The 24,934-nt window shown below is 39.3% G+C and overlaps 1 protein-coding gene across 5 annotated transcripts in view; it reads left to right on the top strand.

Annotated features, from left to right (window-relative positions):
* The window catches only part of INPP5A (inositol polyphosphate-5-phosphatase A), a 318,955-nt gene that overhangs the window by 244,164 nt on the left and 49,857 nt on the right, over positions 1-24,934 (top strand). For all 5 annotated transcript variants that reach the window (XM_042456965.1, XM_042456963.1, XM_042456966.1 and 2 more), the window contains exons 10-11: positions 12,093-12,188; positions 14,856-14,930. In XM_042456965.1, coding sequence (XP_042312899.1) covers positions 12,093-12,188; positions 14,856-14,930 — 171 coding nt within the window. The remainder of the gene's footprint in view (positions 1-12,092; positions 12,189-14,855; positions 14,931-24,934) is intronic.

Below are 24,934 nucleotides of genomic sequence, written 5' to 3'. Positions count from 1 at the left end.
CTTCCTATGTAACCATTGCAACACAGGCCTAGGAGAGAACTGTGTAATACGTCCACATTATTAACCTAGCATTCCGTCACACCAGAGTGACCCAGATAGGAAACCTATTGCAATGGCCCCTTTCCTACTTAACTAACATTCATGAAAAGACTTAGCAGAAACTAAATTTTAATTGGAGATTTCAAAACTGGTTTAATGTGCTGCATGCACTAATGGTAATTTGGTTATTTCTGTTTGCAGGGAATGGGGGCACCCATTTTATTACCAATGTAACCAGGAGAGGGGCCATGTCCTAATGTTAGCTCATTATTGTGGAATTAAATATTACCTCGAATTACTGGTTTATGCAGTCCTGGGATCAATCCTATGTATCCCAAGATTGTAGACACAAAGGACCACAGAGGCCAATCCTCAATAAATAGTATTTTATTTCGAAGGGGAAAACCAATACGCACTCTTGACAATCACTCACTCAAGCACACAAGAACTCAGAAATAAAGGTGTTAATGTTGGAACAGAATAAAGCCTTCTAACTGAGATATGATACCTGTTCGAATGCTGCTCCTTTTGATGACATTCTGGGATGGAACAAAGGGAACTCTGTCGCTCCTGAGGCCACCAGAATTTGGCGAGTGAAAGAGGAGTCTAGCAAAGTAAAACACAGCAGCACCTCTGCCTGCAAACCAAGCTAATCCAGCTAAAGAAAGAAAAGAATTCCCTAATTTATAGGAAATGTGTGCCCTGGGGCAAAATCCATGGAGTTGATGTGCCCAAATAATCCAAATCTTTGATAGGCCTGACACTTTGAAGCTGAGTCTACCAAAGGTGTAACATGAGGATGTGAATAGGTATATTCCTGAACAGCTTAAAGTGTCAGGTAGATGGAGTTGCCTACTCTGACCAGAGCCATCCTATTGTCTCATAGCTAAGCTTTTCCTTAATAATAATCCAAAATCCCAAAACACTTCTGGCCCCAAGCCTTTGGCTAATGGAAACTCAACCTGTACTTTTTATCTTATCCTCGTGGGGACATTTGGTGAGGATATGAGAGGTAGCTGGTTGTTGCACAAGGTTCTGTTAGTAAGAGGGTAGAGGCAGGGAGTTATGTTTTTAAACACTTTTAAACTTAGTGCTTGGTTATAATATGATTGCTTATTTTAAACTCTCTCTAATTGTTCTTCACTGTTATAATTATTTGGTTTTTAGCTTTATTTTGTTTTAATTCATTTTGTGAGCTGTCTTGTGTCCTGTAATCAGAGAAAGGTGGGATATAAAATAAAGATGCATGCCAAAATAATTTGCCTTCCATTGGGTCCTATGCTTTGAATACAGTGGTGGTTCCCATGTCAGGTGGGTGGTGAATCCACTGCATATTTCAATCCACACAGCAGCCTGCAAAGCTCCTAGAAAACTAGCCAAAACCTGAAATTGATTCACGGTCCTACTGAAATAGAAACACCCACTGCTGCTGTTTGAGTTGCTAGTAATGACACCAAATGCAGCTCTACCTTAGGCAGCAAAATGTCTTGGACCACCCCTTCATGGGAGGGCTGTTCGGTACAAACTATATCTGCATTCACATTTATGCAACTGACACATACTGATCCCAGTTTCAAAAGCTCCACAATTGTTTGCATGATTTTAGAAAGGTCTTTCAAGTTAAATGACATTTATCAACTCACCTTTTTTTTTGTATGTTTGTCTTTTTTTTCCTGCAAAAAAGGGCAGCACTACATATTACAGTAAAATAAACAGTGTGCAGAGCTTATGTGTACATCAGTCTTTAGACACCTTCCTGGATGTGTATATCTGGGAAACATAATGAGCCTAGGGTTCCAGAACATGGATATATAGATGTTTGCAGATTGATATGTATCTGTGGATGGCTGTAGACAGCCAAGAAGACAAATAAATGGGCCCTTGAACAGATCAAGCCCAAACACTCCCTGGAAGCCAGGATGACCAAATTGAGACTGTTGTACTTTGGCCACATCGTGAGAAGGCATGACTCACTAGAAAAGACAATTATGCTAGGAAAGGTAGAAGTAGCAGAAAGAGAGGAAGGCCACACACTGGATGGATGGACTAAATCAAGGAGGTCACAGGCCTAAGTTTGCCTAAGCAGAGAAGTGAAGGACAGAGAATCTTTGAGATGTCTCAACTGCAGGGTGGCCATGAGTCAAGGTCAAACAAATGTACAGTATCTCATCCATGTAGATGCCACTAGAAGTGCCAGCAACAGTGGGAGACTATTGTGCCCTAACTTTTAGAGTGCTCTGCGTTGGTTTGGGGCTATCTTAGTGTGGACAAAATATATTATTGATTGGCTTAATTAGCTGTCCTAACTTGGGCTGCATGCATGACTTCCACAAGTGTTTTTTTTAGGAGAGGGGAATTAAAAGCACATCTTAAACCCCATTACAGTATCCTTTGTTCTTGGGTTAAAGTAAGTGAAATAAAGAAGGCAACATAAGAGTCTTTGCTCCTCACAGAGTAGTTGTGCAGGGGAGCTTTCTGTATGTTAAACAGTCTTGTGGACATCTGGCACGATTGGTTTTAATCTGCTGGCTAAAACGTCAGGATTAAATCTTGCTTTACACCTCTTTGTACTGCAGTCAGTAAAGTGACAGAGCTACTTTGAAACAATGACACTACTTATTCCACCCAATATGCCATGTGGTAGAGCATCCCCTTCCCCCTTTCGTCTCTTCTCCCACTCTCTGTTTTTTCCTTCCTTTCCTCTTTTGCTTGTTTCCCGCACCACTTCTCCATAAAGACAATGAAGCATCTGGTGGGCTTTTCCTGTGCCCGAAATGCATCTATTTATTTATTTATTTATGTTGGTAATTTCACTCAGCCGGTCTGCTTCGTTCTCCCTTGGTGCTACTTTTTGAGACTGGGTGTGCCAAACCCAGTGGTAAGAGGTCAAGAGGCCAAAGTGATGAATTTTTATGTGCCTGTTCCTTGTGTTTCTGCTCAGTCACGATTCTTTGCCCGCTGTGCTGCTCCTGAAAAGCAGCCACTGTGGGCAATTTGTCCTCCTGGCCTGGAGAGAATGGGGAAGCAGATGAGTTAAAACAGCATGTAAGACTTGGAAGATAACCGCAGAGAAATATGTCCCTATCATGGTTCAGAACACTTCTGTCTCAGAAGAGTGTTTGAGATGTCCTGAGATTTGTGGCTTCTTGGCATCACATCAAGTGACAAATGCATTTAACAGTTCTTGAAGACATAAAAAAAGAAGAGCACTTCACAGTGTGTGTGTTTTTTAATTATATAGCTAACACTCACTAACTTCTATGAAATCTTTAGTCTACTCCATTGCATTTTCAGCAAGCAGAATCAATATTTTGTTTTTCTTTTTCTTGCCTCACCACATATGTAATAAACTTACAAAACAGAAATAACAGGATAAAGCAGATTAACCTGTCTCCACAACTGCCCTGGCATGTTGAAAAGCATAAATCTGTATGTTTCACCACCAAAATGGAATTCATAAGAAAAGTGAAATTCTTTTCAATTAGTTTCTACCACCAGATTCTAATTTTCTCTTACAGAAGTAAAGCCCATGGATACATCTACTTAGTAACTGAGGCATAGTTTTAAAGATATACTTTTGCTAGGTTGTATGCAAAGATTTTTGCTGTGTCCATGGCAGAATACCTATTTCCTCTTTTCCTTCTTAGTGAACACGGAGAGTATGTGTACTCTCCCATAATTTCCATTGCTGAGGACAGCAAAGTGAGAGGCAACGATAGTCAGCTCAGAGGGAAAAGAAAGAACGGTAGATCTCTCATGAGACAACACGAGACCATTGCCTCTGTTAGATCAGGGAAGCATCAATGCCAAGGCTTATACCAGGCAGTTAACTGTCTGTTTCTTCAGTCACAACATTGCTGGGGTTTCCACCACCTTACCAACAGATCCATGTTGCTGACTGCTTCTGCCATAAATCCTTCCATATCTACCAAACCTCTGCTGCTGTGCTTTCACTTTGGAACACTACTACTTCATCTGCTGGAGAATTTTCCACAGCAAATTTGCTGTTGCTAGCCTTCCCGAGCATCTATCTTGCTGTGTGCTCCAAGGAAGGGGTCCTTTAGAGTGAGGGACTGTGGGCAAGAGAGCCCCGGAGAGCATATGTCTGTATGAAACTAAGCTGGAACAACATCAAATGTGATTTTTAAAGTCAATTTAATCTTTAAATTTATTTTAAATAGCATTTGATGCTGTTGTGGGTAAGCAGCAACATACATTGGAGCAATGTCTCCTACAATGCCTTGGGCCGCCTATTTTGAGCATGACACAAAAGGGGTGATATGCCTCTGAAAGGCCTGGAAATATTCTCAACACAGCAGTAGAAGAATATGAAATGCAAGCTGGAAAGAGGGAGAGGGGAAGTGCAGGTGTATGTGACCACTTAAAATAGCATAATGGCTTCCTCTGAAACAATCTATTGTGCTTAGCTCTAGTATCATAACCTGCTGACCTTTAAAAATTCATGTGTTTGTTTGCTTATCATGGAGTTTTCTTGGCATGTTTCTTTAGATGGGTTTGCTATTGCCATCTTCTTGGGTATGAGAAAATGTTACTTGCCCAAGTCATCCAGTGGATTTCCATAGCTCAGCCTTCTATGCACAGCCAAAATTGGCCAGAAACGATTTTCCTAAGCATTTCCCTCTTGTCCCCATGACAAAATATATTTTGCAAAACATTTTGCCTTTTCAAAAATTTAAAATTTAGGGTAAAAAAATGGACAGTCCACTGGAAATTTGGGAAAGAACAAGACAGACACTTGAATCAGAATTCAATTGACAGAGCAGTGCTTCTGTTTTATGTCTAAGAAAACTGTTTTCTTCAACCTGGCTGTACTTCATTTAGGCCTTATAATTATTTTCTGACTTTTCCCCTTCACTGTCAATTGGGTTGCATAGTTTGGGGTGCAGTGGGGTAGGGGAATCCATGATTATTGGAGAAAGAAAAACCTGCAAGGAAACCTGACTTATGTGGCCACTAGTAAGCATTCTGTAACATCTGTTACAGGATAGCTTCAATAATAGTTATTGCTAGCATTTTGACTGGTCAAACTAGGGATGCATCAAACTGACCTCCCCAGATTGCATTCCTCAGCCATAGTTGTTGAATGGGGCAGGGGCTCAAATATCCCAGGTGATGGGTCACCTCAATTAATTTATCAGCTTGGATAAAATCATCAAAGCTTGCTTTAGACCACTAAATTCTAGAATTCACATGCCAGCATGACAACGGCCATGATGGCTTGTGAACACAGTGGTCTATAAGTGCAAAAAGTCATTTTTCCAAGCTCTGGTTCTATCCTTTATTTCACTCCTTTGGGTATTCCCTCTGGTGTTTTAAATTAAAGCACCAGTGTTTGGCATGCCTATTTTAATTTAAAGTGCCAGAAGGGACATGGGGAAGGGAGGTGGGGAGAGGAAGGCAATCTTTCTCCTCACGGCATTTCTTTCCTCCCCCCCCCCCCTAACAATTGCACTGTCACTTCATACCAAGATAAGAACTCTTTCCCACCTGGAAAAGTGGTACCAAAAGTAGCCGTCTTTCATTTTATTGTGTAACATATTGCTACAACTACGGTGTGAACTTCAACATTTGAAATAAATTTACCACTCCTATATCAAAGCTGAATATTCCCTGAGTAATTTTTTACAGTACCCTTTCAGATAGGTTAGTGTCAGTATCCCCAAATTGCATCAAATTTTATAGAGCAACATAACATTTGTACATAATGAAAATCTCTTTTTCATGTTTGAAAAATCCTTTGAGATGTACATGGGAAATGGCAAATTAGTGTGATGATTAATACAGTAATTTTCACTGTACAGTATAGTTGAGAATTCTAAATCGTGACCTAGAAGAAAAATAAACATGGTTCAACCTAGTAAATTTCAGCTGATTTAAAACTTGCTTTTCTATTTTGAAACCCAGTACTGGATCTATTGCACCACACTTATTTATAAAGGTGCAGCAAGTAAAAAATGGCAATGTTCATGCAGGGATTTGGAGATTTGCAGTCCAAAAAAGTGACTTTTCCAAGTTTTCATCTTGGAAGTGCTGCTTCAGACTGCAACTGAATGGTCACATGATGAAACACTCATACACAAAAGTGTTCTGTGTGTGTGTCTTCAAGTCACCTGTCGACATATGGTGATCTTATTAATTTCATAAGATTTTCTTAAGCAAAGAATACTAACACTGATAAAATTTAGCTTGTTAGGAAAGAGCAATTAAGTTAGAATTCTTCTCCCAAGTTTCTATTTTTCTATGTGTAGATTATTATTTGGGGTACTGGCGGGCGGAGAGATGGTACAATATTCAATCATGTATAGCCAGTCCTATCATCTGATGTGGTGGAAGCCAGACTCAAGTTTATGTTTTCACACTAAGCCATTTTACTTCACAATCTCCTCTGAACCAATAAATGTGCTTGGATTTAACTTTGGAAATAAGGTAGGAGTGTAAACCATAGTTTGGCATTTGATTGTTTTGTGAAACTATAGTTAACATTAAACATAGGCCTGTTACAGACTGCCAAAATAAAGCTGCTTTGAGTCTCTTTGGAGATGTGCTGTTTAAATGATGCATGCATCCTAAGAATCCAGAAGCTGCACCAAAGCTGCACTCCAGTGCTTAGGAATGGAGTGTGGCTTTGGTGCGACCTCCGGACTCTTAGGACTCATGCATCATTTAAATAGCATACCTCCAAAGAGACTCAAAGCAGCTTTATTTTGGCAGTCTGTAACAGGCCATAGTTTGGCTAGAGCTTGGACATAAAGAGTAACCATAATATGTTGAGAATAGATGGGAAAGCTTTCAATCTCCTCATCATAGCCACCGTGGAAGAGGAAATAGCATCCATTGAGCACTGAGGATCACACACATACCACAAAACTATAGGTTAGCATTAAGTGCCCACATGGATATTAGCTACATCTTCATCAATGTATTATGGAATTGCACTGTAGCTATTTTTAAATTAAATCTTGAAACAGAGCATACTATTATACAAAAGTGTAAGATTGTAAGCGTAAGATTACAAGACCCTTTGTAAGATTCCTACTCGGAATATCTAATTTCCCACTAATGAGGCCAGGTGACACAAATAGACATTAGTTGTGTTCAGACACCATAATAAGCCAAGGATCCACAAGAATTCTGGTTTATCAAGAATGAGCAGCATGTTATAGTGGTACACGCTACCTGGTGGCTCTGGCTTGCAGCTGCCTCTTAAATCTGTGGTTTGTACTTTAATGTGAAGTATGATTTCAGAAGGAAGCCAGTTTTCTAGTTTGCTTTCTGCCAGAAAATGAATCACAGAACCCTAGATTAATTCCCTGACCTTTTAAACAGAGGTAATCCAGAGAGCCAGCTATCTGCTGAAAGTCTGTGGTTTGTCTAGCCCCACTGGTTGCAAGCAAGAACAGTTAGCTGCTATGTGTAAATACACTGGCTCATCCACACATTTGGAAATTGCTGTAATTTGGGGCATTATCACATTCTCTGAACTCTGAATGCTTTGGTTAGTAAAGCAGAGATTTTATATTTGAAGTATCATGAAGACTAAATGAAAGAGCTGAACTATGGGAGTGGGAAATGCTGAATAAAAAATTAGAGAGAGCGAATGCAAAAATATTTAGAGAGAAATTATCTTTAAATCTTTTGAGAAATACATTATGCATTTTGTAGTGGTGGTTGCAGGTCTTACAACAGTGACATTGGTAAACCTGTTGTACCCAGCTTCTCTAAGTAGTAGGAGAAGTAGTATCAAATCATATTAATACCTGTTGAACTTTCTAGTCCTCTACTCCCTATCCAAGGTATTTTAAAAACATTTATTTCTTTTCTTGCTGGTAAATAAAATTAAAATCTCTTAAATGTAAATATGAAAGGCTGGTGGCTAAAAAAATGCATTTCTGGTAAGGGAAGGACATGTCTTGAATGTAGAAGCTCTATCAAGGTATTACAAAACTGAAACCATGGAAGGGATATGGGAATATGCCTCTGTCTCTCTGTTTTGTTCCGAATGTGTAGAGAGAAGCTGCACCTGTGCTCAGCTGAACACAGTTACAGTCCTCTATGCATTCAGGAGAAGGGCAGAGCAGCTGTCATCCACTTGGTCACCCCACACTTTCAATTTTATAATGTCTGAATAGAGCTCCAAAGCAATAAGATGGTGGGATATGGCAAATCCGCATGGATATAATTTTTAATTAAACTTAAAACTGAAATGAAAATATGAATAGTTAAATATATTAACTGAATTTTTAAAACTTGCTTAGGAAAACAAAAATGAATGCCTCATTCAACAACTATTCCCACAATAGACAATTTACCATTATAGCCTTTCGTAGAACACTGTAGTCCCCATGCCAAGGGCAGGCAGTTGTGGCCCTCCAGATATTTTTTTGATCTAATTCCCATTGGCCCAATCTTGCATAACCAGTGATGAAAGTTACAGTCCTAAAACTTTGGGAGAGCCACAGTTGTCCACCCATGCCTTGTGCCCAAGGTTATGTAAATAAAATAATGTTTAGCTTTTCCCTGATTTCCACTGCCCACTCACTGTCTAAACTATGGACACAATGTTTGTTTGAATACAGAATATCACTGATACATAGCCCATACCTGCAGGGTTCTTTGGATAGATCCAGGCACTAAAATTAGTGAAAACTTTACCATTAACTAGAAACTGCATTCAGGAGGTTTAGGATGAAAGTCTAGTTTTAAGCCTCATCATAAGAACACTTTTAAATTTACCTTCCCAGAGATTATGAAAGTTACTTTGGGGACTATAGCTCCTAGAATTCCCCTGCCAGCAATGGTCATGCTGGCTTGGGCTATTTTGGAAGCTTGCAGTACAAAAATTAACTTTCCCCAATCTCTTCACATTCCTAACAAAAGGGAACATAGATGTGATTGTGTCTAAAAGTTTAAAGCTCTGTTCTGTAACAACTGAATTTTGTCTAAATAGTGCTTCTCCAACCTGTTAGACATTTCTTTACGTACCTTGCCATGTAAATCTCAAGCATCAACTTTTCTTTTATTCTCCCTCTCCCCCCCCAAAAAAAAACCCAGAAATAGCAGTTTTCTATGGGAGAAGGCAATTGTCTTCAATTAAATGCAAAATCCCCAGTATTTTATTCTAATTTCTTTGTCTCACTATTTTTAAAAAGGTACCCTTCAAGAAACTGTAGAAGACTGAAAAGACCACTGTGGTTTTTGTAGCATTTTAATTCCCCCCTCCCTTTAAAACACCAACAAAAAATCCCTTCATAAGCAAGCAGGCTTGCCTTTAAAGAGCACATGTTTCTGAAAGTTTTCTGCTTGGGTGACTACGACTTTTTAGAAACTGAAAGGAGGTGGAGAGGAGAAAAGGAGTGCTCCAGATTGTATAAGAAATGAACCTTTGCCTAATCATTTTTTGTTTGTGAATAAGGTATTTTTTTGATCTCTGAAATTTGAAAGCATTAAAATATTTGGACCCTTTGACTTTTTTCAGTCACCAATAACCTTCCAGACTTTTTTATATTGTTATCATCATTATTAATTATTACTCTTTCCGGAAGAGGCCTGAATTTGTAAGATATAACGCAGTTCACAGGGGAGGAGCTGATGTGGGTGGGGGCGGCAGTGTTCCCAAGCAGATGCCTTTAAGAGACAGAAATCATGAATTTCTTGAATCGCAACCACTCTGGAGGTAGCTACAATGACTTTTCGACAGTGACAGTAACTCTGCCTTGTCTTTTCCAGCCCTCCTTCAGCCCATTCACTCTGGAAAGCTGCTTAAGCGCACTTAAGCGCATTAGCATTTGGATGCTCGGGGACCATATTGACCCTCATTTGGAAGGTTTAAATGAGTGAAAGATGGAGCGATTTGTTAGGGCTTTAGAAAACCAGCTTTAGAGAGCGGCGAGGTTTTCCGCTTTGGTTTGTTCGGGTGCTTGTTCTAATCTGGTGCACTGTTTAAAGGCAAGCAGACTGATTTGTGACATATGAGTCCAAAGGGCCATTTTTGGGGGGCTTGACCTGATTAGCTAATTTGTGCTTTGAATTTCAATGGTTGGTATCAGAAGGGAGCGCACTTTGGGAATGGCCTGGTGGTGGATTACCTCAATGGTAACTGCATACAGACACAGATGGCAAAATGTTAATTACTTGTCAAAAGAGACAAAATGGGATCCGAGGCAAATTGTGAGGATGTGTGGAAAAAGTGCTTAGCTCTAGGTTAAATAGAAAAGAAATAAAAAGGGATAGCTGCCCCTTAGGGATTCACTGTGCCACCTTTTCCCTCTCTTCTCTGCTGGTCAGAGATACTTTTAGTTATAACAACTTCCTATATTCTCAATAACGTGATACTAATAACTGCCAAATAAATGCAAAAACAAAAGCCCCCTTTAAATGGCTGCCCTGTGTTGTGGATAATGTTTTCTTGGAAAATTACTATTTTAATTAGTATTTCTGACCACATTTCTGTATGTTGGGTCTACACAGGAGCACTCTTTTTTTTCCAGGTATTAGAAAACTAACTCTGGAAAGCAACCAAATGGTTTTGTTTTGGCTCTGCAAAGAAAAAAAAGGACTCCTTTTCAGAGTTGTATACCAGGAATGCATTTCATAGAACACCAAAATGAAAGTTTTTGTTTTCCAAAATAATTGAATTTGCATTAAAGTCTTATACTGTATAAGGCCTGTAATTGAGTTGGCTGTTTTACAGGAGTAAAGTAGGCAGAACTGGAACACAAAACATGACATTTGTGATTCTTTCTCTGCCTTGCATTCTGAGGGCATCATTAGGGCAAGTCCTTTTGTTAGCCTGTCACAGTTCTCATCTGGTAAGCAAGAAAATAACGCTCTAGGATATTTTTTGTGTCTCTTTGAGGAGAGAGTGTAGCACACTGGCTTTGCCTGCAAAAGATCCTAGGTACCGTCTCCAACATCTCTGGCAAAAAGGATCAGGTAGCAAGTGATGGGAAAGACTTCTGTCTGAGATGCTGGAGATACCCTGCCAGAGAGAGTAGATATTACTGGGATAGATAGTTTGGCATTATATAAGGCAATTTCCTGTGTTCTTTTAGGATTACTAGTAAATTATATATATGAGGAATTCATTGTAACGATCAAAATTGTCAAATCTTGTAGCAACAGGCCTCCATAAATCATGTTTCATTCTCACCTAACTCCAGTGTAGAGCTTGAAAATGCTAAATATAGATGTGTGTGTGTGTGTGTTCCAGAATTTCCAAGACAGTCTACCACTGGCCATACTGGAGGGGGTAATTTGGGAGCTGTAGTCCCCCCCAAAAAAATTTCCCCAAATTCTTCCCCAATGTCACAGTCCCCAATAACTGGAGGAAGGAAGTCTGAGAGAGCTTCCACTTGTGTGAACACAGTATAACATCAAAGAAGGCATCAGTGGCTCTCATGTCCTCTTTTTACATTTTCAGTATAGCATCTTGACCAAGAGTTCATTTATTTTGTTTGTGGGGGAGATCCGGCACCTATAACCTCTTTTAAATTGTTGAGGCTGTGCTATAGGAGAGGTGTCCATTTTCCCTTTAGATATTCTGCTAAAAGAACAAACAAGATTGTGAAGCTGCTTGCTTTTCTGCTTACTTTTTAAGGATCCAAACAAAACAGTGGAAAAATCACTTGTATCTGAAGAAAATAACAGTAATAATGTTAAAGATTTAAATATTTTCTTTATTTAAGAAAATAATAAAAGTAGATGAATGGAATTGTAGGAACAAGACTTTCTTTTTCTTATCATTTTTTTTTTTTACAATCTAAGCAAATTCTGTTGACTTTTCTCAACTACTGCCCACTTATAGGCGAGAGTAAAGAGAGCCGTAGAAAATTGCGCTGTGATTTTTTAAATGAGCCAAAATATAATATCTGCAGTGTTATGCTTTACTTTATTATCTTGTCCATTAGTATTTTATCAAAGAGGTAGAATTTTTCTCTGTCTAACCTGTTATTTTAACTAATTTTTATTCTTTTTTCCTCTCTTTCCCCTGCCTCCATCTCCCCCCTCATCCCCTACATATTTCCCTTTAACAGACACTTTGTACAAAGGCTACAATGCAGACAATTCGGGCTGCTGACACTAACGAAGTAGTCAAACTAATATTCCGAGAATCAGATAATGACCGGAAGGTATGTAACCAAATGCAACTTCTCACTGAATTTTATTTATTTCTTTATTTCTATGCTGCTTTTCTCCCAGAAACAGAGACCCAAGGCAGCTCACAGATAAAATCATTTCCAAAACTTTACAATAAAAATGTAAAAACAATTAAAATAATTTAGCTAAAAACACTATAAAATTACAATGTTATAAAGCATACAGAAGTTAAAAAAACTGAGCATACATCCCATATAAAAGCCACCCTGACACCATCAGATATTAAAAGCCTGCTTGATTAAAAACTTCATTGCCTGCTGATGAAAGGAGACCAAGGAGGGGCCCAGTCTAGCCTCCCATGGAAAAGAGTTCCATAGTATGGGAGCAGCCACTGAGAAAGCCCTCTCTTGTCTCCTCACCAAGCAAGCCTGGGATGGTGGTGGGAACCAAGAGAAAGCCTTCCCCTGTAGATCACCGTTGTTGACCTTTTGGATTCTAAAGCACAAAACACTTGTTGATACTAGTACTTGGAAGCCATCTTATCCAAAATATACACTTAATGAATTCAGTAAACAGTGAAGATCCACATTCACACTGACATTGTAAATGAACTTTCCCAACTCACTGTTACTCACTGGTACAGATATCTCTAGAAACAACAACAAAAAAAACTTAAGAGGTCTGTGCATTTCCACATAGCTGTCCTTTAGGTCATGTGGAATGGCCTGCACTGACAAAAGTGGGGGAGCACTCACAAGTTTGGGACAGCAGTGAGAAACTAAGGTGTGAATTAGAGTTTCATAAAATCAAGGGCACCATAGCAAAATACCTCACATGGAAGTTTTTCACAAGAGAGTGCATCATTCTGCCCTGCTATTCTCCTTCAGCTGAGAAGAAATCTCATATACACAAGATAATAAGTATGGAACCCTGCTGTCTGTTTCAGTGCTTCTTTTGTCTTTCGCCACCCTTTTTTTGCACTCCTGAAAAACACTGGGCAAATTAGTAATGAGAAAGAAATGATGGACCCATAAATTAAATTTTGTCATGAGCCATGCTCATTGATTAATTGGTGGTGTCTGTGGATTGTATCTGACTTCACCTCTTAAGGATGGAAAAGACAAAGATCTAGGAGATGGACATTCACAATACAGTTTGCCTTTTCTCTTCCTGAAGATAGCTGTAAGTTGGTAATGGTGAATAAAAAGGGGGTTGAAAAGGAAACATATTTTCTGCAGCAAGTCCAAACTGTTGAAGAGAGGGCATCTGAGTTAGAATTTTATCCAAATTTTAGAGAAGAGATAACATGAAGAGGTGTCAAGAAGGAGGCTTTTTACACTCCTGAAAATTTGCATGACAATTAGATTCCTTCCTGGTGGCTTTGGTCTCCTTTAAATTGGTCCAGAAATTCCTCTCTAAGCAAATCACATCAGGCAAAAGTGCAGGGATAGGCACTACCATTTCCAGCTGTTTCTCTTAGGTGCTGGGTCCCTTCCTAGTAGGAGGTCTCCCCTTTCAGTTTAACTTCCAAGGCCCAGTTGCTGTTGAAATGATAAGCATATATCTAGGCTATAGTACATCAGACCTCTAGGTGAAAATTCACATACAATATTTGAATGATCTTTCATACAAAACATTCAGTAAAACCCTCACACCTGAATCTGATTGGTAGTCCCAATTAGAGTATGTCCATTGACTTAACTGTTGAATGGTGAGTCAATAACATAAAATCCACTGATTCAGTAGGTCTGCTTTAATAGGGACCATCAATATGGTTGTGGCATTGGAGAGCCAATGTGATGTAGTGGTTTGAGTGTTTTGCTATGACTCTGAAGACCAGGGTCTGAATCCCTGCTAAGCCATGTAAACTCACTGGGTAGCCTTGAGCAAGTCATACTCTCTCAACTTCAGAGGAAGGCAAAGGCAAACCCCCTCTGAGCAAATTTTAAGGAAACCCCATGATAGATTCACCGTAGGATTGTCACACATCAGAAGCCACTTGAAGACACACAACAACATTTTATTCCATTATATGTTGACTCCCTATTGCATCCAATTTCAGACTATCATGTGTAGTGAAAGAAGTTGATATTTTCTGAGCATCTATATAGAGAGCTGGCTAGCTTGTTTCCCTAAACATGAACATGTCTTTTATTAAGCAGAAGCATAGTGTGATAAGTGGCACTAAATAGCCCAAAAGATATTGACCTTCACTGTTAAGATTTATTCTTAAGGCTGGGAAAATATATGGGGGGGGGGCACAGTGGCTTAGTGGTTAAGATGCCGACTCTGACGATTGCCAAGTCAGCTGTTCAAGACCCAAGCACCGCGTAATGGAGTGAAATCCCATTACTAGTCCCAGCTTTTGCCAACCGAGCAGTTCAAAAATATGTAAAAGTGCAAGTAGATAAATAAGTACCACTTTGATGGAAAGGTAACAGCGTTCTGTGCGCCTTGGCATTTCATCATACAGGCCACTGACAATCCTGGCTCCCTCAGTAATGGAGATGAGCACTGCTCCCTACAGTTGGATATGTCTAGACAATCATGTCAAAGGGAAACACACACACACACACATAATTATAAAGTATGCTGAGTAAAAGAAGAAGAAAATGAAAATTTAAAAATACAATTTGGAAAGGCTTATTTACAATCTGTGTATTTTTCAAGCCCTGTTTCCTCTTTTTTCCCCTCACCAGGTTATGCTACAATTAGAAAAGAAACTCTTTGACTATTTTAACCAAGACGTTTTTAGAGATAACAATGGCACTGCGGTAAGTTTTCAGCTATAACATTGTTTTTTATATCCAGATGCTCTGTTCGATAGACTTGATGTTCCAAAAGATAACACTAAAAAATGTTAGTATTGTCTTTATGCCTAGGATGAAAACTTTAAAGTGGCTTGTTTTTATTTGTATGTTTATAACTTGTCTTTTGGCTACAAAGGGATGACCAAGATACTTCACATTACAATAACATAAAATGTACTTCAGAAAGAAAGAAACCAATGTTAAACAAATATGATTGTATAACTTCTTCCCAGTGTTGTACTGACTGTTTTTCCCAGTTAAAACTTTCTGAATTTAGTGAATTATGGATGACTTCAGAATTTGTTTTCTTTTGATATACAGACACCTAAGCAGAAAATATATGAACATCTTGTCAAGTTTGATGGATTTACACTTCTAAAATTCTGTGTTTGTTCCCTAAAATATCCTTTCTTGGCCATTACTGAATACTTCAAAAGGATGGTTTGCACCCTCTTTCTTATGAGATTTGATAAAAGGTTTTCAGCCTCTTTTAAGAAACAAAACAGCCTCAGTTGTGCTGATAGCATACACATAGGAACAAATGGGGAAATGCAGTGCTGTGGCTTTTTCTAGGCTTTTCTCCGTTATCAAACACGTCATCCTGAACCATGTAGCTGGAATAGGATTGAGGTGCATGATGCTATGGTAGCTTCAGTCTTGGTAGCTTCAGTCTTTTCAGGAAGAACAAGTCTAGAAGACGATGTTGGGATATCTCTCTTCTGGCCTCTGGTCACTGGCATCTGGAATGCTTAATGGTTCCATTACATCCCCCATGCCTTTACACATCTACGTTCAGCCAGTGCTTAGGATATAAGTGCTAATACCATGCATCTCCACCACTCATTTCAATTTATAATTCCTTGAGAGACTACAGAAATCCTGAATAGGTATCTAGAGGCCATTTTGTATTGCATGAGGTCAAGCACGCTGAAGCTTAATTGAGACAAAAGTAAAGTAAGAAATGTGTGGATCTGGATTGACATTTACAACCTAAAATATGATAGAGTGGCACTCCGCTTGAAAGATACAGTTCACAGTCTTGGTGTTCTCTAGGATTTGATACTTACTCTCTATGAAGGCACAAATGTCATTGGTTGTCAAATAATGCCTTTTATTAGCCACCTATGGTCCTGTCTGGAGAAAGCAGACCTGACCATGATGATCAAACCTTAGTTACACCCAGATGAGGCTGTTATAATGGACTATATATGGGGCTGCTTTTAAAATTCATTTCAAAGCTTCCGCTGATGTAAAATGCAGCTTGCGTGACCAAGTAATTGGATTTCTGTTTTTCCTCCCTCCTTGGAGTTGTTAGAATGTTTCTTAAAGATCTGATTATTTGCAGTAGTTTTTTGTTGAATACATTTATTGTTCAATGGTTTTAACTATTGCCTCAGTTTTATCTGTGGCATAGCTGTTTGATGGTTTAATTGTTTCATGATACATGTTTTAAAATATTCTTTTAAACTATCTAGATTGGCATTTGATCCTGAGTCATCTATAAAACCATGTGCACACATAGATACATGAAAGCATAGTTTTGTATATAAACTATGCATGTACTTGAATGTAGAAGCTAGAGTATGTTGATTCTTTAATTCTTGAAGAGGGCCTTTTCTGTGTACCATAAAGATGCTTATAGAATGATCACACAGATAATCAGCAATCATATCGAATCTTACCAAAAATTGACCTTTTGTTCTTGTCAGCTATTTTATCTATTATATCTGTTTATATACTTTTCACTCCAGTGGCCTTCTAAACATGAACCCCATCCCCATGTAAAATATTAGGAATATTTTACATATAATATTTCAATATGGGACTTCTTTTTTTATAAGGAGCTATATAGATTAAAAGTTTGACATACAGAAAATATAGGTCTCTTCTCTTCCTTAAGAAATGAACATTGTCTCAAGATTAAGTTCTTTCAGTATCATTGACTCTCTGAGTGAAAAGCATATGACTTGTCTCTCCCTTAATCTTTAAGACTGACCAATTTATCCTGTTGTCTATTGTTTGTAAGTGTTATCATTGTAATTTTTCTAATGATAATGTAGAGATAGTCTAGAAAAGGGACCTGGTCCAACCAAAGTTACTCACTTAAATATCAGTGATCTGAAAGTGTAAATTAGGCACATGTGTCATTCCTTCCTGTTGAAATCAGTGAGACTTAAAAGCTTGGAATCCTGCACACAGAGACGTGGGAGTAATTCCCATTGAATTCAATGTCATTTATTTCTGAATAGACATATATAACATTGTTCAGTGGGAATTACTTCCACATAAGCAGGTATAGTATGTCAGCGTGAACTGGGCTGTTCTCAAGGTTAGCAAAGCTTCAGATCAAAGGAAAAAAATAATGCAACAAATCCATAACAGTATGTAGCTCTGTTGTTCACATATACAGGATCAAAAGTCTCATGTTTGATATTCATAGTTTTACCCCCTGTAAAATAATAATAATAATAATAATAATAAATTTTATTTGTATTTTCCCGCTTCTCCCAATGGATCGAAGCAGGATTACAACCAGAAAATCTCCATACAATGGCAATCTTATCTAAAATACATATCATAAAAACATCAAGTTATCTAAAAATTGCATCACAACAACAGCAAAATATCAATTAAATATCAATTAAATATGGTATTACGTCCAGAAGTGGAATTTTCTTCAGTTCTTTATGGAAGGTCAGGTGGATGTGCTCACTGGAAGAGATCCGTCTTTAGTGCCTTCTTGGAGGCATCTAAGGTGGTGATGAGAAGGATCTCTTCTGGCAGGTTATTCTATAACATGGGGGCCATGGCTGTGTATGCTGTTTGGGGAGTAGTTGTTAATCTGACCTTTGAATAATCTAATAAATTCTTCCTAGTTATTCTGAGAGTGCGGGGTAGATTATGTAGGGAGAGGCGTTCCCTCAAGTAACTCGGGCCCAAGCCATGTAAGGCTTTAAAGGGGATAACCAATATGTTGTATTGCGCCTGGAAGCTGATTGGCAGCAGTGCAGAGATTTTAAGGCAGGTTTTATATGGACTGATCTGGATGTTTCAGTGACCAATCTGGCTGCTGTGTTTTGGACTAATTGAAGCTTCCAAACTTGGTACAAAGGTAGCTCCATGTAGAGCACATTGCAGAAGTCTAAGCAAGAGATGACCAGAGCATGTACCACTGTTTCAAGGTCCTTTTGATCCAGGTAGGGATGCAGTTGGCATATCAGCCGAAGCTGGTACCAAGCACTCCTGGCCATCGCATCTGCTTGAGATGATAAATGTACAGATGAGTCCAGGAGTACTCCCAAACTGCAAACTTTGTCCTTTAGGGGAAGTGTGACCCCCCATCCAGGACTGGATGACAAATCTCCATCCCTGGACTTGGGGTACCTATCACGAGTACCTCCGTTTTCTCTGGATTCAGTTTGAGTTTGTTTTCCCTCATCCAGCCCATTACTGACCCTAGGCAGGCATCCAGAGAAGAGAAAGCTATGTTAAGAGTAGTAAAGAAAAGAGACAGTGACCTGAATTCAGTTGCTACTCTCTGCTAGAATAGACACATTAAATCAATGGAATTTGTATAAGTTGATTCACCATTCAACAACTGTTGCAGTGAGTCTAGGAGGGAACTACTAATAGGATTTGGGCCTGTATGTCCATAATTGCTGTGACTCCTTGTTAAACTTATTAAATTGTTGGATCAGCTATTCACTGGGTATAAACATGGGTGAAATATAATTTTATCTTGAGTTAGCAGCAGCTTTTTTAACAACTAAAACTACTTTTCAGTTTGCTACATTCCTCAAATATTAATTATTTATTTGGATTAATTTTCCCATTAAACTGCAGTGCAGTAGAATCAGAACCTGCATTATCAAAAATCACAGCACAAGTAATCGTGATACATAACAAATATAACTGCAAATCTGTCTTGTGGTATTTGTGACTTCTCGCTTCAGCTAGTGCAAATTAGCAATGCTTATTGTTAGCCACAAACCTCAATAGTATTGATGTTTGAAGCAGTAAATCTTGACTAACAAAGGGAACTACTATGCAAACTAATTTTTAGAATATTGGCCATTGGCTGAGATGTTTATTGCAGTGTTTTCTCAGTACGAACAGGGACACCTGTTATCACGTGCATACAATTCTCATTCTTACTTCTATGTCTTTTGGTGTGATAATCTCCTTTATAGAGTCTGGAAGCTAAAACCCAGTGTGCACTACAGAGATAATACAGTTTGACACCACTTTAACTGCAATGGATAAATCCTATGGAATCCTAGGATTTGTAGTTTTGAGGGATATTTAGCCTTCTCTGTCAGATAATTCTGGTGCCACAACAAACTACAAATGTCATAGCTCCATAGCATTGAGCTATGACAGTTAAATAAAGTCAAACTGCATTCTTTCTGCAGTACAGATGCACCTTAGCAGTAGCGTATCCATTTCATTTTTACTTACAGTGAGGCATGTGTCATTCTTGCCTTCTTATTCTGATGGTATCCAAGGTTCTTCACCTATTAAGCATGAATAACCACTGCATCGTGGAAGATGCATACAAGACTTCATTGATCTCAGGTTTCAGGATTTGTCATTATTGTGCCCTGGAACTGTTGAAAAGTAAGTATCTTTCAGCATTGGATAACTACAGCTTTGGCCTTCCAAGTAAAAAGTAAGAAAAAAGAAATAATGAGTTCCCTCAGTGCAATAGAGGGAGTACTTCTGAATCCAGGCAGACCTGAGCCCTGTCATCTCTTTTCCCATGAGTACATATAGCAGGATGATGCACTTGGCCCGAGCTCCCTTGGATCGTGTACAAAGTATGCATATGTGATCAAACAGATGTGCAAACCCATTTCAGGTATGATGGTTTATGTCCTATGCACGTATATGCCTATGAAGAAAAGAAGGGATATTATCCATCCTTGCCAGACCAGTTCTTTTCATCTAGTCCAAAGATGGAGAATCTATCAACTTCCAGATGCTGTTGCCTTGGCCTGTCAACAGTGCCCCTCAGCACGTTCAACATTGTCACTGGTAAAGGATTATGAGAGCTATAGTCCAAAACACATCAAAAGCCAAAGGTTCCACAGAACAGCTCTAGTCTGCTCCAGTAAAAATGCAGCTGTGGGACTAATGATTTACTTATTACTTCCAGTGCAATTATTTAAATCCCTCACCACCATGTTTCTCTGGGCGGGCTATGGAGTTGAGACTGCCATGGTCGCCTTAGTCGATGATCTCCGTCTGGGCATGGACAGGGGAAGTGTGTCCCTGTTAGTGCTTTTGGACATCTCAGCGGCTTTCGATACCATTGACCATGGTATCCTTCTGGAACACCTGAGGGAGTTAGGTATCGGAGGCACTGCGCTCCAGTGGTTCCGTTCCTACCTCTCATGCAGATTCCAGATGGTGCAGCTGGGTGATGTTTGCTCCGATAAGAGGGAACTAACATCTGGTGTCCCTCAAGGAGCTATTCTGTCTCCCATGCTATTCAACATTTACATGAAACGGCTGGGAGAGATCATCTGGAGACACGGGGCGCGGTGTTATCAGTATGCTGATGACACCTAAATATGTTTCTCTGTGTCTCCGACTCATGCAGTGACTAGGGATGGCATCTCTTCTCTAAATGCCTGCTTGGAGTCGGTAATGGGCTGGATGAGGAAAAACAAACTCAGTTTGAATCCAGAGAAAACGGAAGTACTAGTGAGAGGCTCTCCCAGCCCAGGTAGTGAAATTTGTCCACCTGTCCTGAATGGGGTCACGCTCCCCCTGAAGGACTCAGTCCGCAGTTTGGGGGTGCTTTTGGACTCGTCGCTCCAGTTGACTTCTCAGGTGGATGCGACGGTCAAAAGCACCTGCTACCAGCTTCGGCTGATACGCCAGCTGCAACCCTACCTAGGCCGGGGGGACCTTGAAACAGTGGTACATGCTCTGGTAACCTCTCGGTTGGATTTCTGTAATGCGCTCTACATGAGGCAACCCTTGTACCAAACCCGGAAGCTTCAGCTAGTGCAGAATATGGCAGCAAGGCTGGTCACTGGATGTTTCAGGGCTGACCATATAACACCGGTTTTGCAAGATCTCCATTGGCTGCCTATTCACTTCCGGGCACAATACAAGGTGTTGGTTATAACCTATAAAGCCCTAAATGGCTTGGGCCCAGGTTACTTGGAGGACCGCCTCTCCCCATATAATCCGCCCCGCACACTTAGGTCAGCTGGGAAGAATTTGTTGAGGATCCCGATGGCGAGATATGTGTCAACCTCGCAAAGGGCCTTTTCCATCTCGGCCCCTAGGATCTGGAACACCCTTCCTGATGAGCTCCGCTCCACCACTTCCCTGGATCTCTTTAAAAAGAGACTTAAGACCTTCTTGTTTCGGCAAGCCTTCCCAGATGCTCTTTGATATCATGTGACTCCCCCCATATGTACTGTATTATCGACTGCACTCAGCTAGCTTGGATTTGATGTAATGGTTTTAATTTGTATAATTTTAATGTTTTTATTGAAGTTTTATATATGTATTGCAATTTTTAGTCTGTATTTTGTATTTTGTTATTGCAATTTCTATCTGTACACCGCTTTGATCACTGCGGAAAAGCGGTTTATAAATAAAACTTATTATTTATTTATTTATTTATTTGCATCACAATGTACAGATTCAATTGTAGGACTACCAATATCCAGCCTAGATAAAACTGTGGACTTTGACAAGAAGTTCAGTTTTTCCTTTCAGGGTGCCATTACACTTTGGCTTCTTGTACTTCCTCTTCAGACATCTGCAACAATCAGTGAAGGATGATAGGCAGAGAGAGAGAGAGAGAGATATGAAGCCCCCATACTTGTTTCAAAAGGCTGCTTTCCACAGAGCTCATAGCAGAAAGAGATTATTCTACCTATGAGAAGTTGACAGCTATATTTGGAGATAGGGAACTTGCTGACGCAACCTTTCTATTCTATGAGAGGACATGTATAAGTACACAGTCTTAGGACTGTTCACAGTCCTACAGTATGTCTATCTTGGGACTCATAGGCCTACAGTTTATATTCTCACTAAATGTATGAGTAAATAAAAAGGAATCATTTTTGGCTATCTGCTTATATGGATAATTCCCACTACACAGAGGGAATGGAGGATTAATGGGAATTATGTAAAAGCTATCCTTCAGCACGTATATTTTTAATATAGTGCTCTCACTAGAAAAATGTTTATAAATAAAGCAAGAAAAAGCTTCATTTTGTAGTAGCATGTGTGGGTTTCTGCTGTCTTTTCAAGCAACATGAAAAATTATAATTATATTTATGCAGTAGTTTCGTACTTTTGTTAATGTTAAAGAGCTTTACTCTTTTTAGCAACTCTTGCTATGCTAGTGACATTTCAAATATCACTTGGGTTAATTTTCCTTGCATACCTTTTCACATCTTTTCTTGCAAAGGCACATATACAGACAAGCCACTTTAGCACATTATATTTCAAAATCTGTTGCCATTTCATTCACGCACCAGGAAGCAAGAAATCTTCCAGATCATGAATGGAAGAAAAAGATAAACGATATAATGAGCCATTGGAGATAATCTAATCTTCATGGTCTAGTTAAACACGCAGCACCATGATCACTAAAAACAAACTACCTATCTGAAAGGATAAATGTCCCTAGGCCAAATTCAACCCAAAAAATCCATCGCATCCTTCATCACCCACCAGCCTTGTACCAGTCTGACAGAAATTTAATTCAAGCTGGCTCCTGAAAATAATTATTGTATTTTAAGAGTAGTAATCATTGGTCGGGACATGATTGAATGTGTCCATGCCTATTGACTTTTTCTATGATTTATAGCTTTGTTTAGTCGATATTCCCATCGAAATTGTATAATTAATTATAAGTGGGGCTGTCAGGTCTGCAGGATGGAGTGCCCTGATGAGTATTTGGGAAGATTAAATTTTCCTTAGCTGTACCGATGCAAGGCTTGGGAATTTTCACAGCAGTGTGCCTGTTGGATAGAGATGTTTTCTTATGTGTACAGCAACTGCTTTAGCTCAAGATCCATTGATTTTCTTCAGAGCCACCTTTTTTTATCAGTGTGGTGTGTCTTCAGCAACAGTGGAATTTGTGCAGATGTGACAACACCTGACAAATATTTATTATCAACAGGCTACTTTATCATTGTCCCTACACTGTTATCTCTTCTTTTTTTTACATCGTAATCTGGAAGAAAAATTCTCAAGAAAGATGTGGAAATGGTTGCAATACCTGTGAAAAATCTAAAACAGATGCAAATGATTAGTTCAACAGAAATACGATGCATTTTTTGTTTAGAGCTGCATTTTCTCTTTGGGCTTCATTCTAATATGTATTGCAGTCACTCCAAAAGCAGTGGTGCTCAGTTTTTTCCATAAATTCTTTTTTATGAAGCTAAGAGGACCTCTTGCTGAACAAATCTATGTGGAAATAATTTCCAAGTAAGTGTATTGAGGATTACAATGTTTTGAAAATCACTAATCCCATATCAGGCCCTCAAATCTACCTGAAAGCTTTCCAAATTCTACTTAGCAGGACAGATGTGTGGATGGTGCCAGGATTCTATGTCCTTCCTCTTCCACAAGGCTTTTTTTCACATCAAGAAAAATGACCCCCCCCCTCCCATTGCAAACAATGACTGCATCCACACTGAAGAAATAATCCAATTTGACGCTACTTTAACTGCCATGGTTCAGTGCTATGGAATTCTGGGAATTGCAGTTCTGTGGGACATTTAGCCTCCTTTGATAGAGAGTTCTGGTGCCACAACAAACTACAGTTCCCAGAATTCCACAGCGTTGAGCCATGGCAGCTGAAGTGGTTTCAAACTGGATTATTTCTGTAGTGTGGATGCAACCAATTTCAGAACAATGGCAGCTGGTGGCTCCTTTGTTAATAGAGGAATAAATCCAGGCCAGATTTTGGTTAACCCATTTTGGATGTGGAGTTCAGCACCATGGTAAGCTCTTTTAAAGTCCATATTAAATCCTGGAGTGGATTCAGCACTCCTGTTACATGGGAGCCAACAGCTGCCATTGTTTCTCCTTAACATGCCTCCCACTAGGTCAGAATTTCAGCATCAGGAGGAAAGCCACTGGGAAAAGTTCAGTCTCCCTTTTCAAGGGCAGGCCTTTCTTGCCAGCCTTGGAGGGAGGTGCTCTGTATATTACAGCCCTCTAGACACCTTCTCAAGACAGGAAGATTGCCAATAAGACAAAAGAAAAATGAAAAATATTAAAGACCTCTCTAATAAAATCAACAAGACCATTATTTTTTACATTAAACAGCGTGATTAGCTACCAAAAGATATTGCATCTCCAAATAGCACTATAGTGTGCATAGCTTTTGTATGCTAATACATTAGATGAGAACCAAAGCAAAATTAACTTTCAATTCTTACTAAGGGCTGAAACAGACAGTTGTAAAAGGGCAGCTCTATGCTGTCCCTTTGAGTGCCAGATCGGAGCTGCAGCAACCACATGCCATGACCCCAATCCAGCACTTTTCCAGCCCAAAAAGAAGCAGCAAAATGCCACTCCTTTTTGGGGCGGAAAAAGGGCGCTCTTGTAGCCGCAACTTTTCAGCATCTCAACAGTGCATGTAAATGTGGCACAGCCAAAACGCTGTGACGCTGCTGCATGTGCGGTCAACCATGCAGCTTTCCTGGCAGCGTGGGGACATTGTCAGAGTGTGCAGCGTCTAAACACTAAACACCTTGAACCCAGTGCTTGCTGCAAGTCTGTTTTGCCCCTAAGTTTCTAGGATCCATCTAACGGTAATACTGGTGAGATCAAAAAGTTTAAAATGTCTCCATTTTAATGTAAGGGACAGTTTTATAAGATTCAAAGGAATCCATGCTGTGGGTTATTATTGTTGTTATTATTAACCTTTATTTATAAAGCGCTGTAAATTTACACAGCGCTGTACATACAATCTTTTTAATTGG

The sequence above is a fragment of the Sceloporus undulatus genome, chromosome 3 (genome assembly GCF_019175285.1).
Source record: "Sceloporus undulatus isolate JIND9_A2432 ecotype Alabama chromosome 3, SceUnd_v1.1, whole genome shotgun sequence".
NCBI classification, from domain to species: Eukaryota; Metazoa; Chordata; class Lepidosauria; order Squamata; family Phrynosomatidae; genus Sceloporus; species Sceloporus undulatus.
Note: the sequence above shows the minus strand (reverse complement) of the source record. Positions and strands in the feature narration are given on the sequence as shown.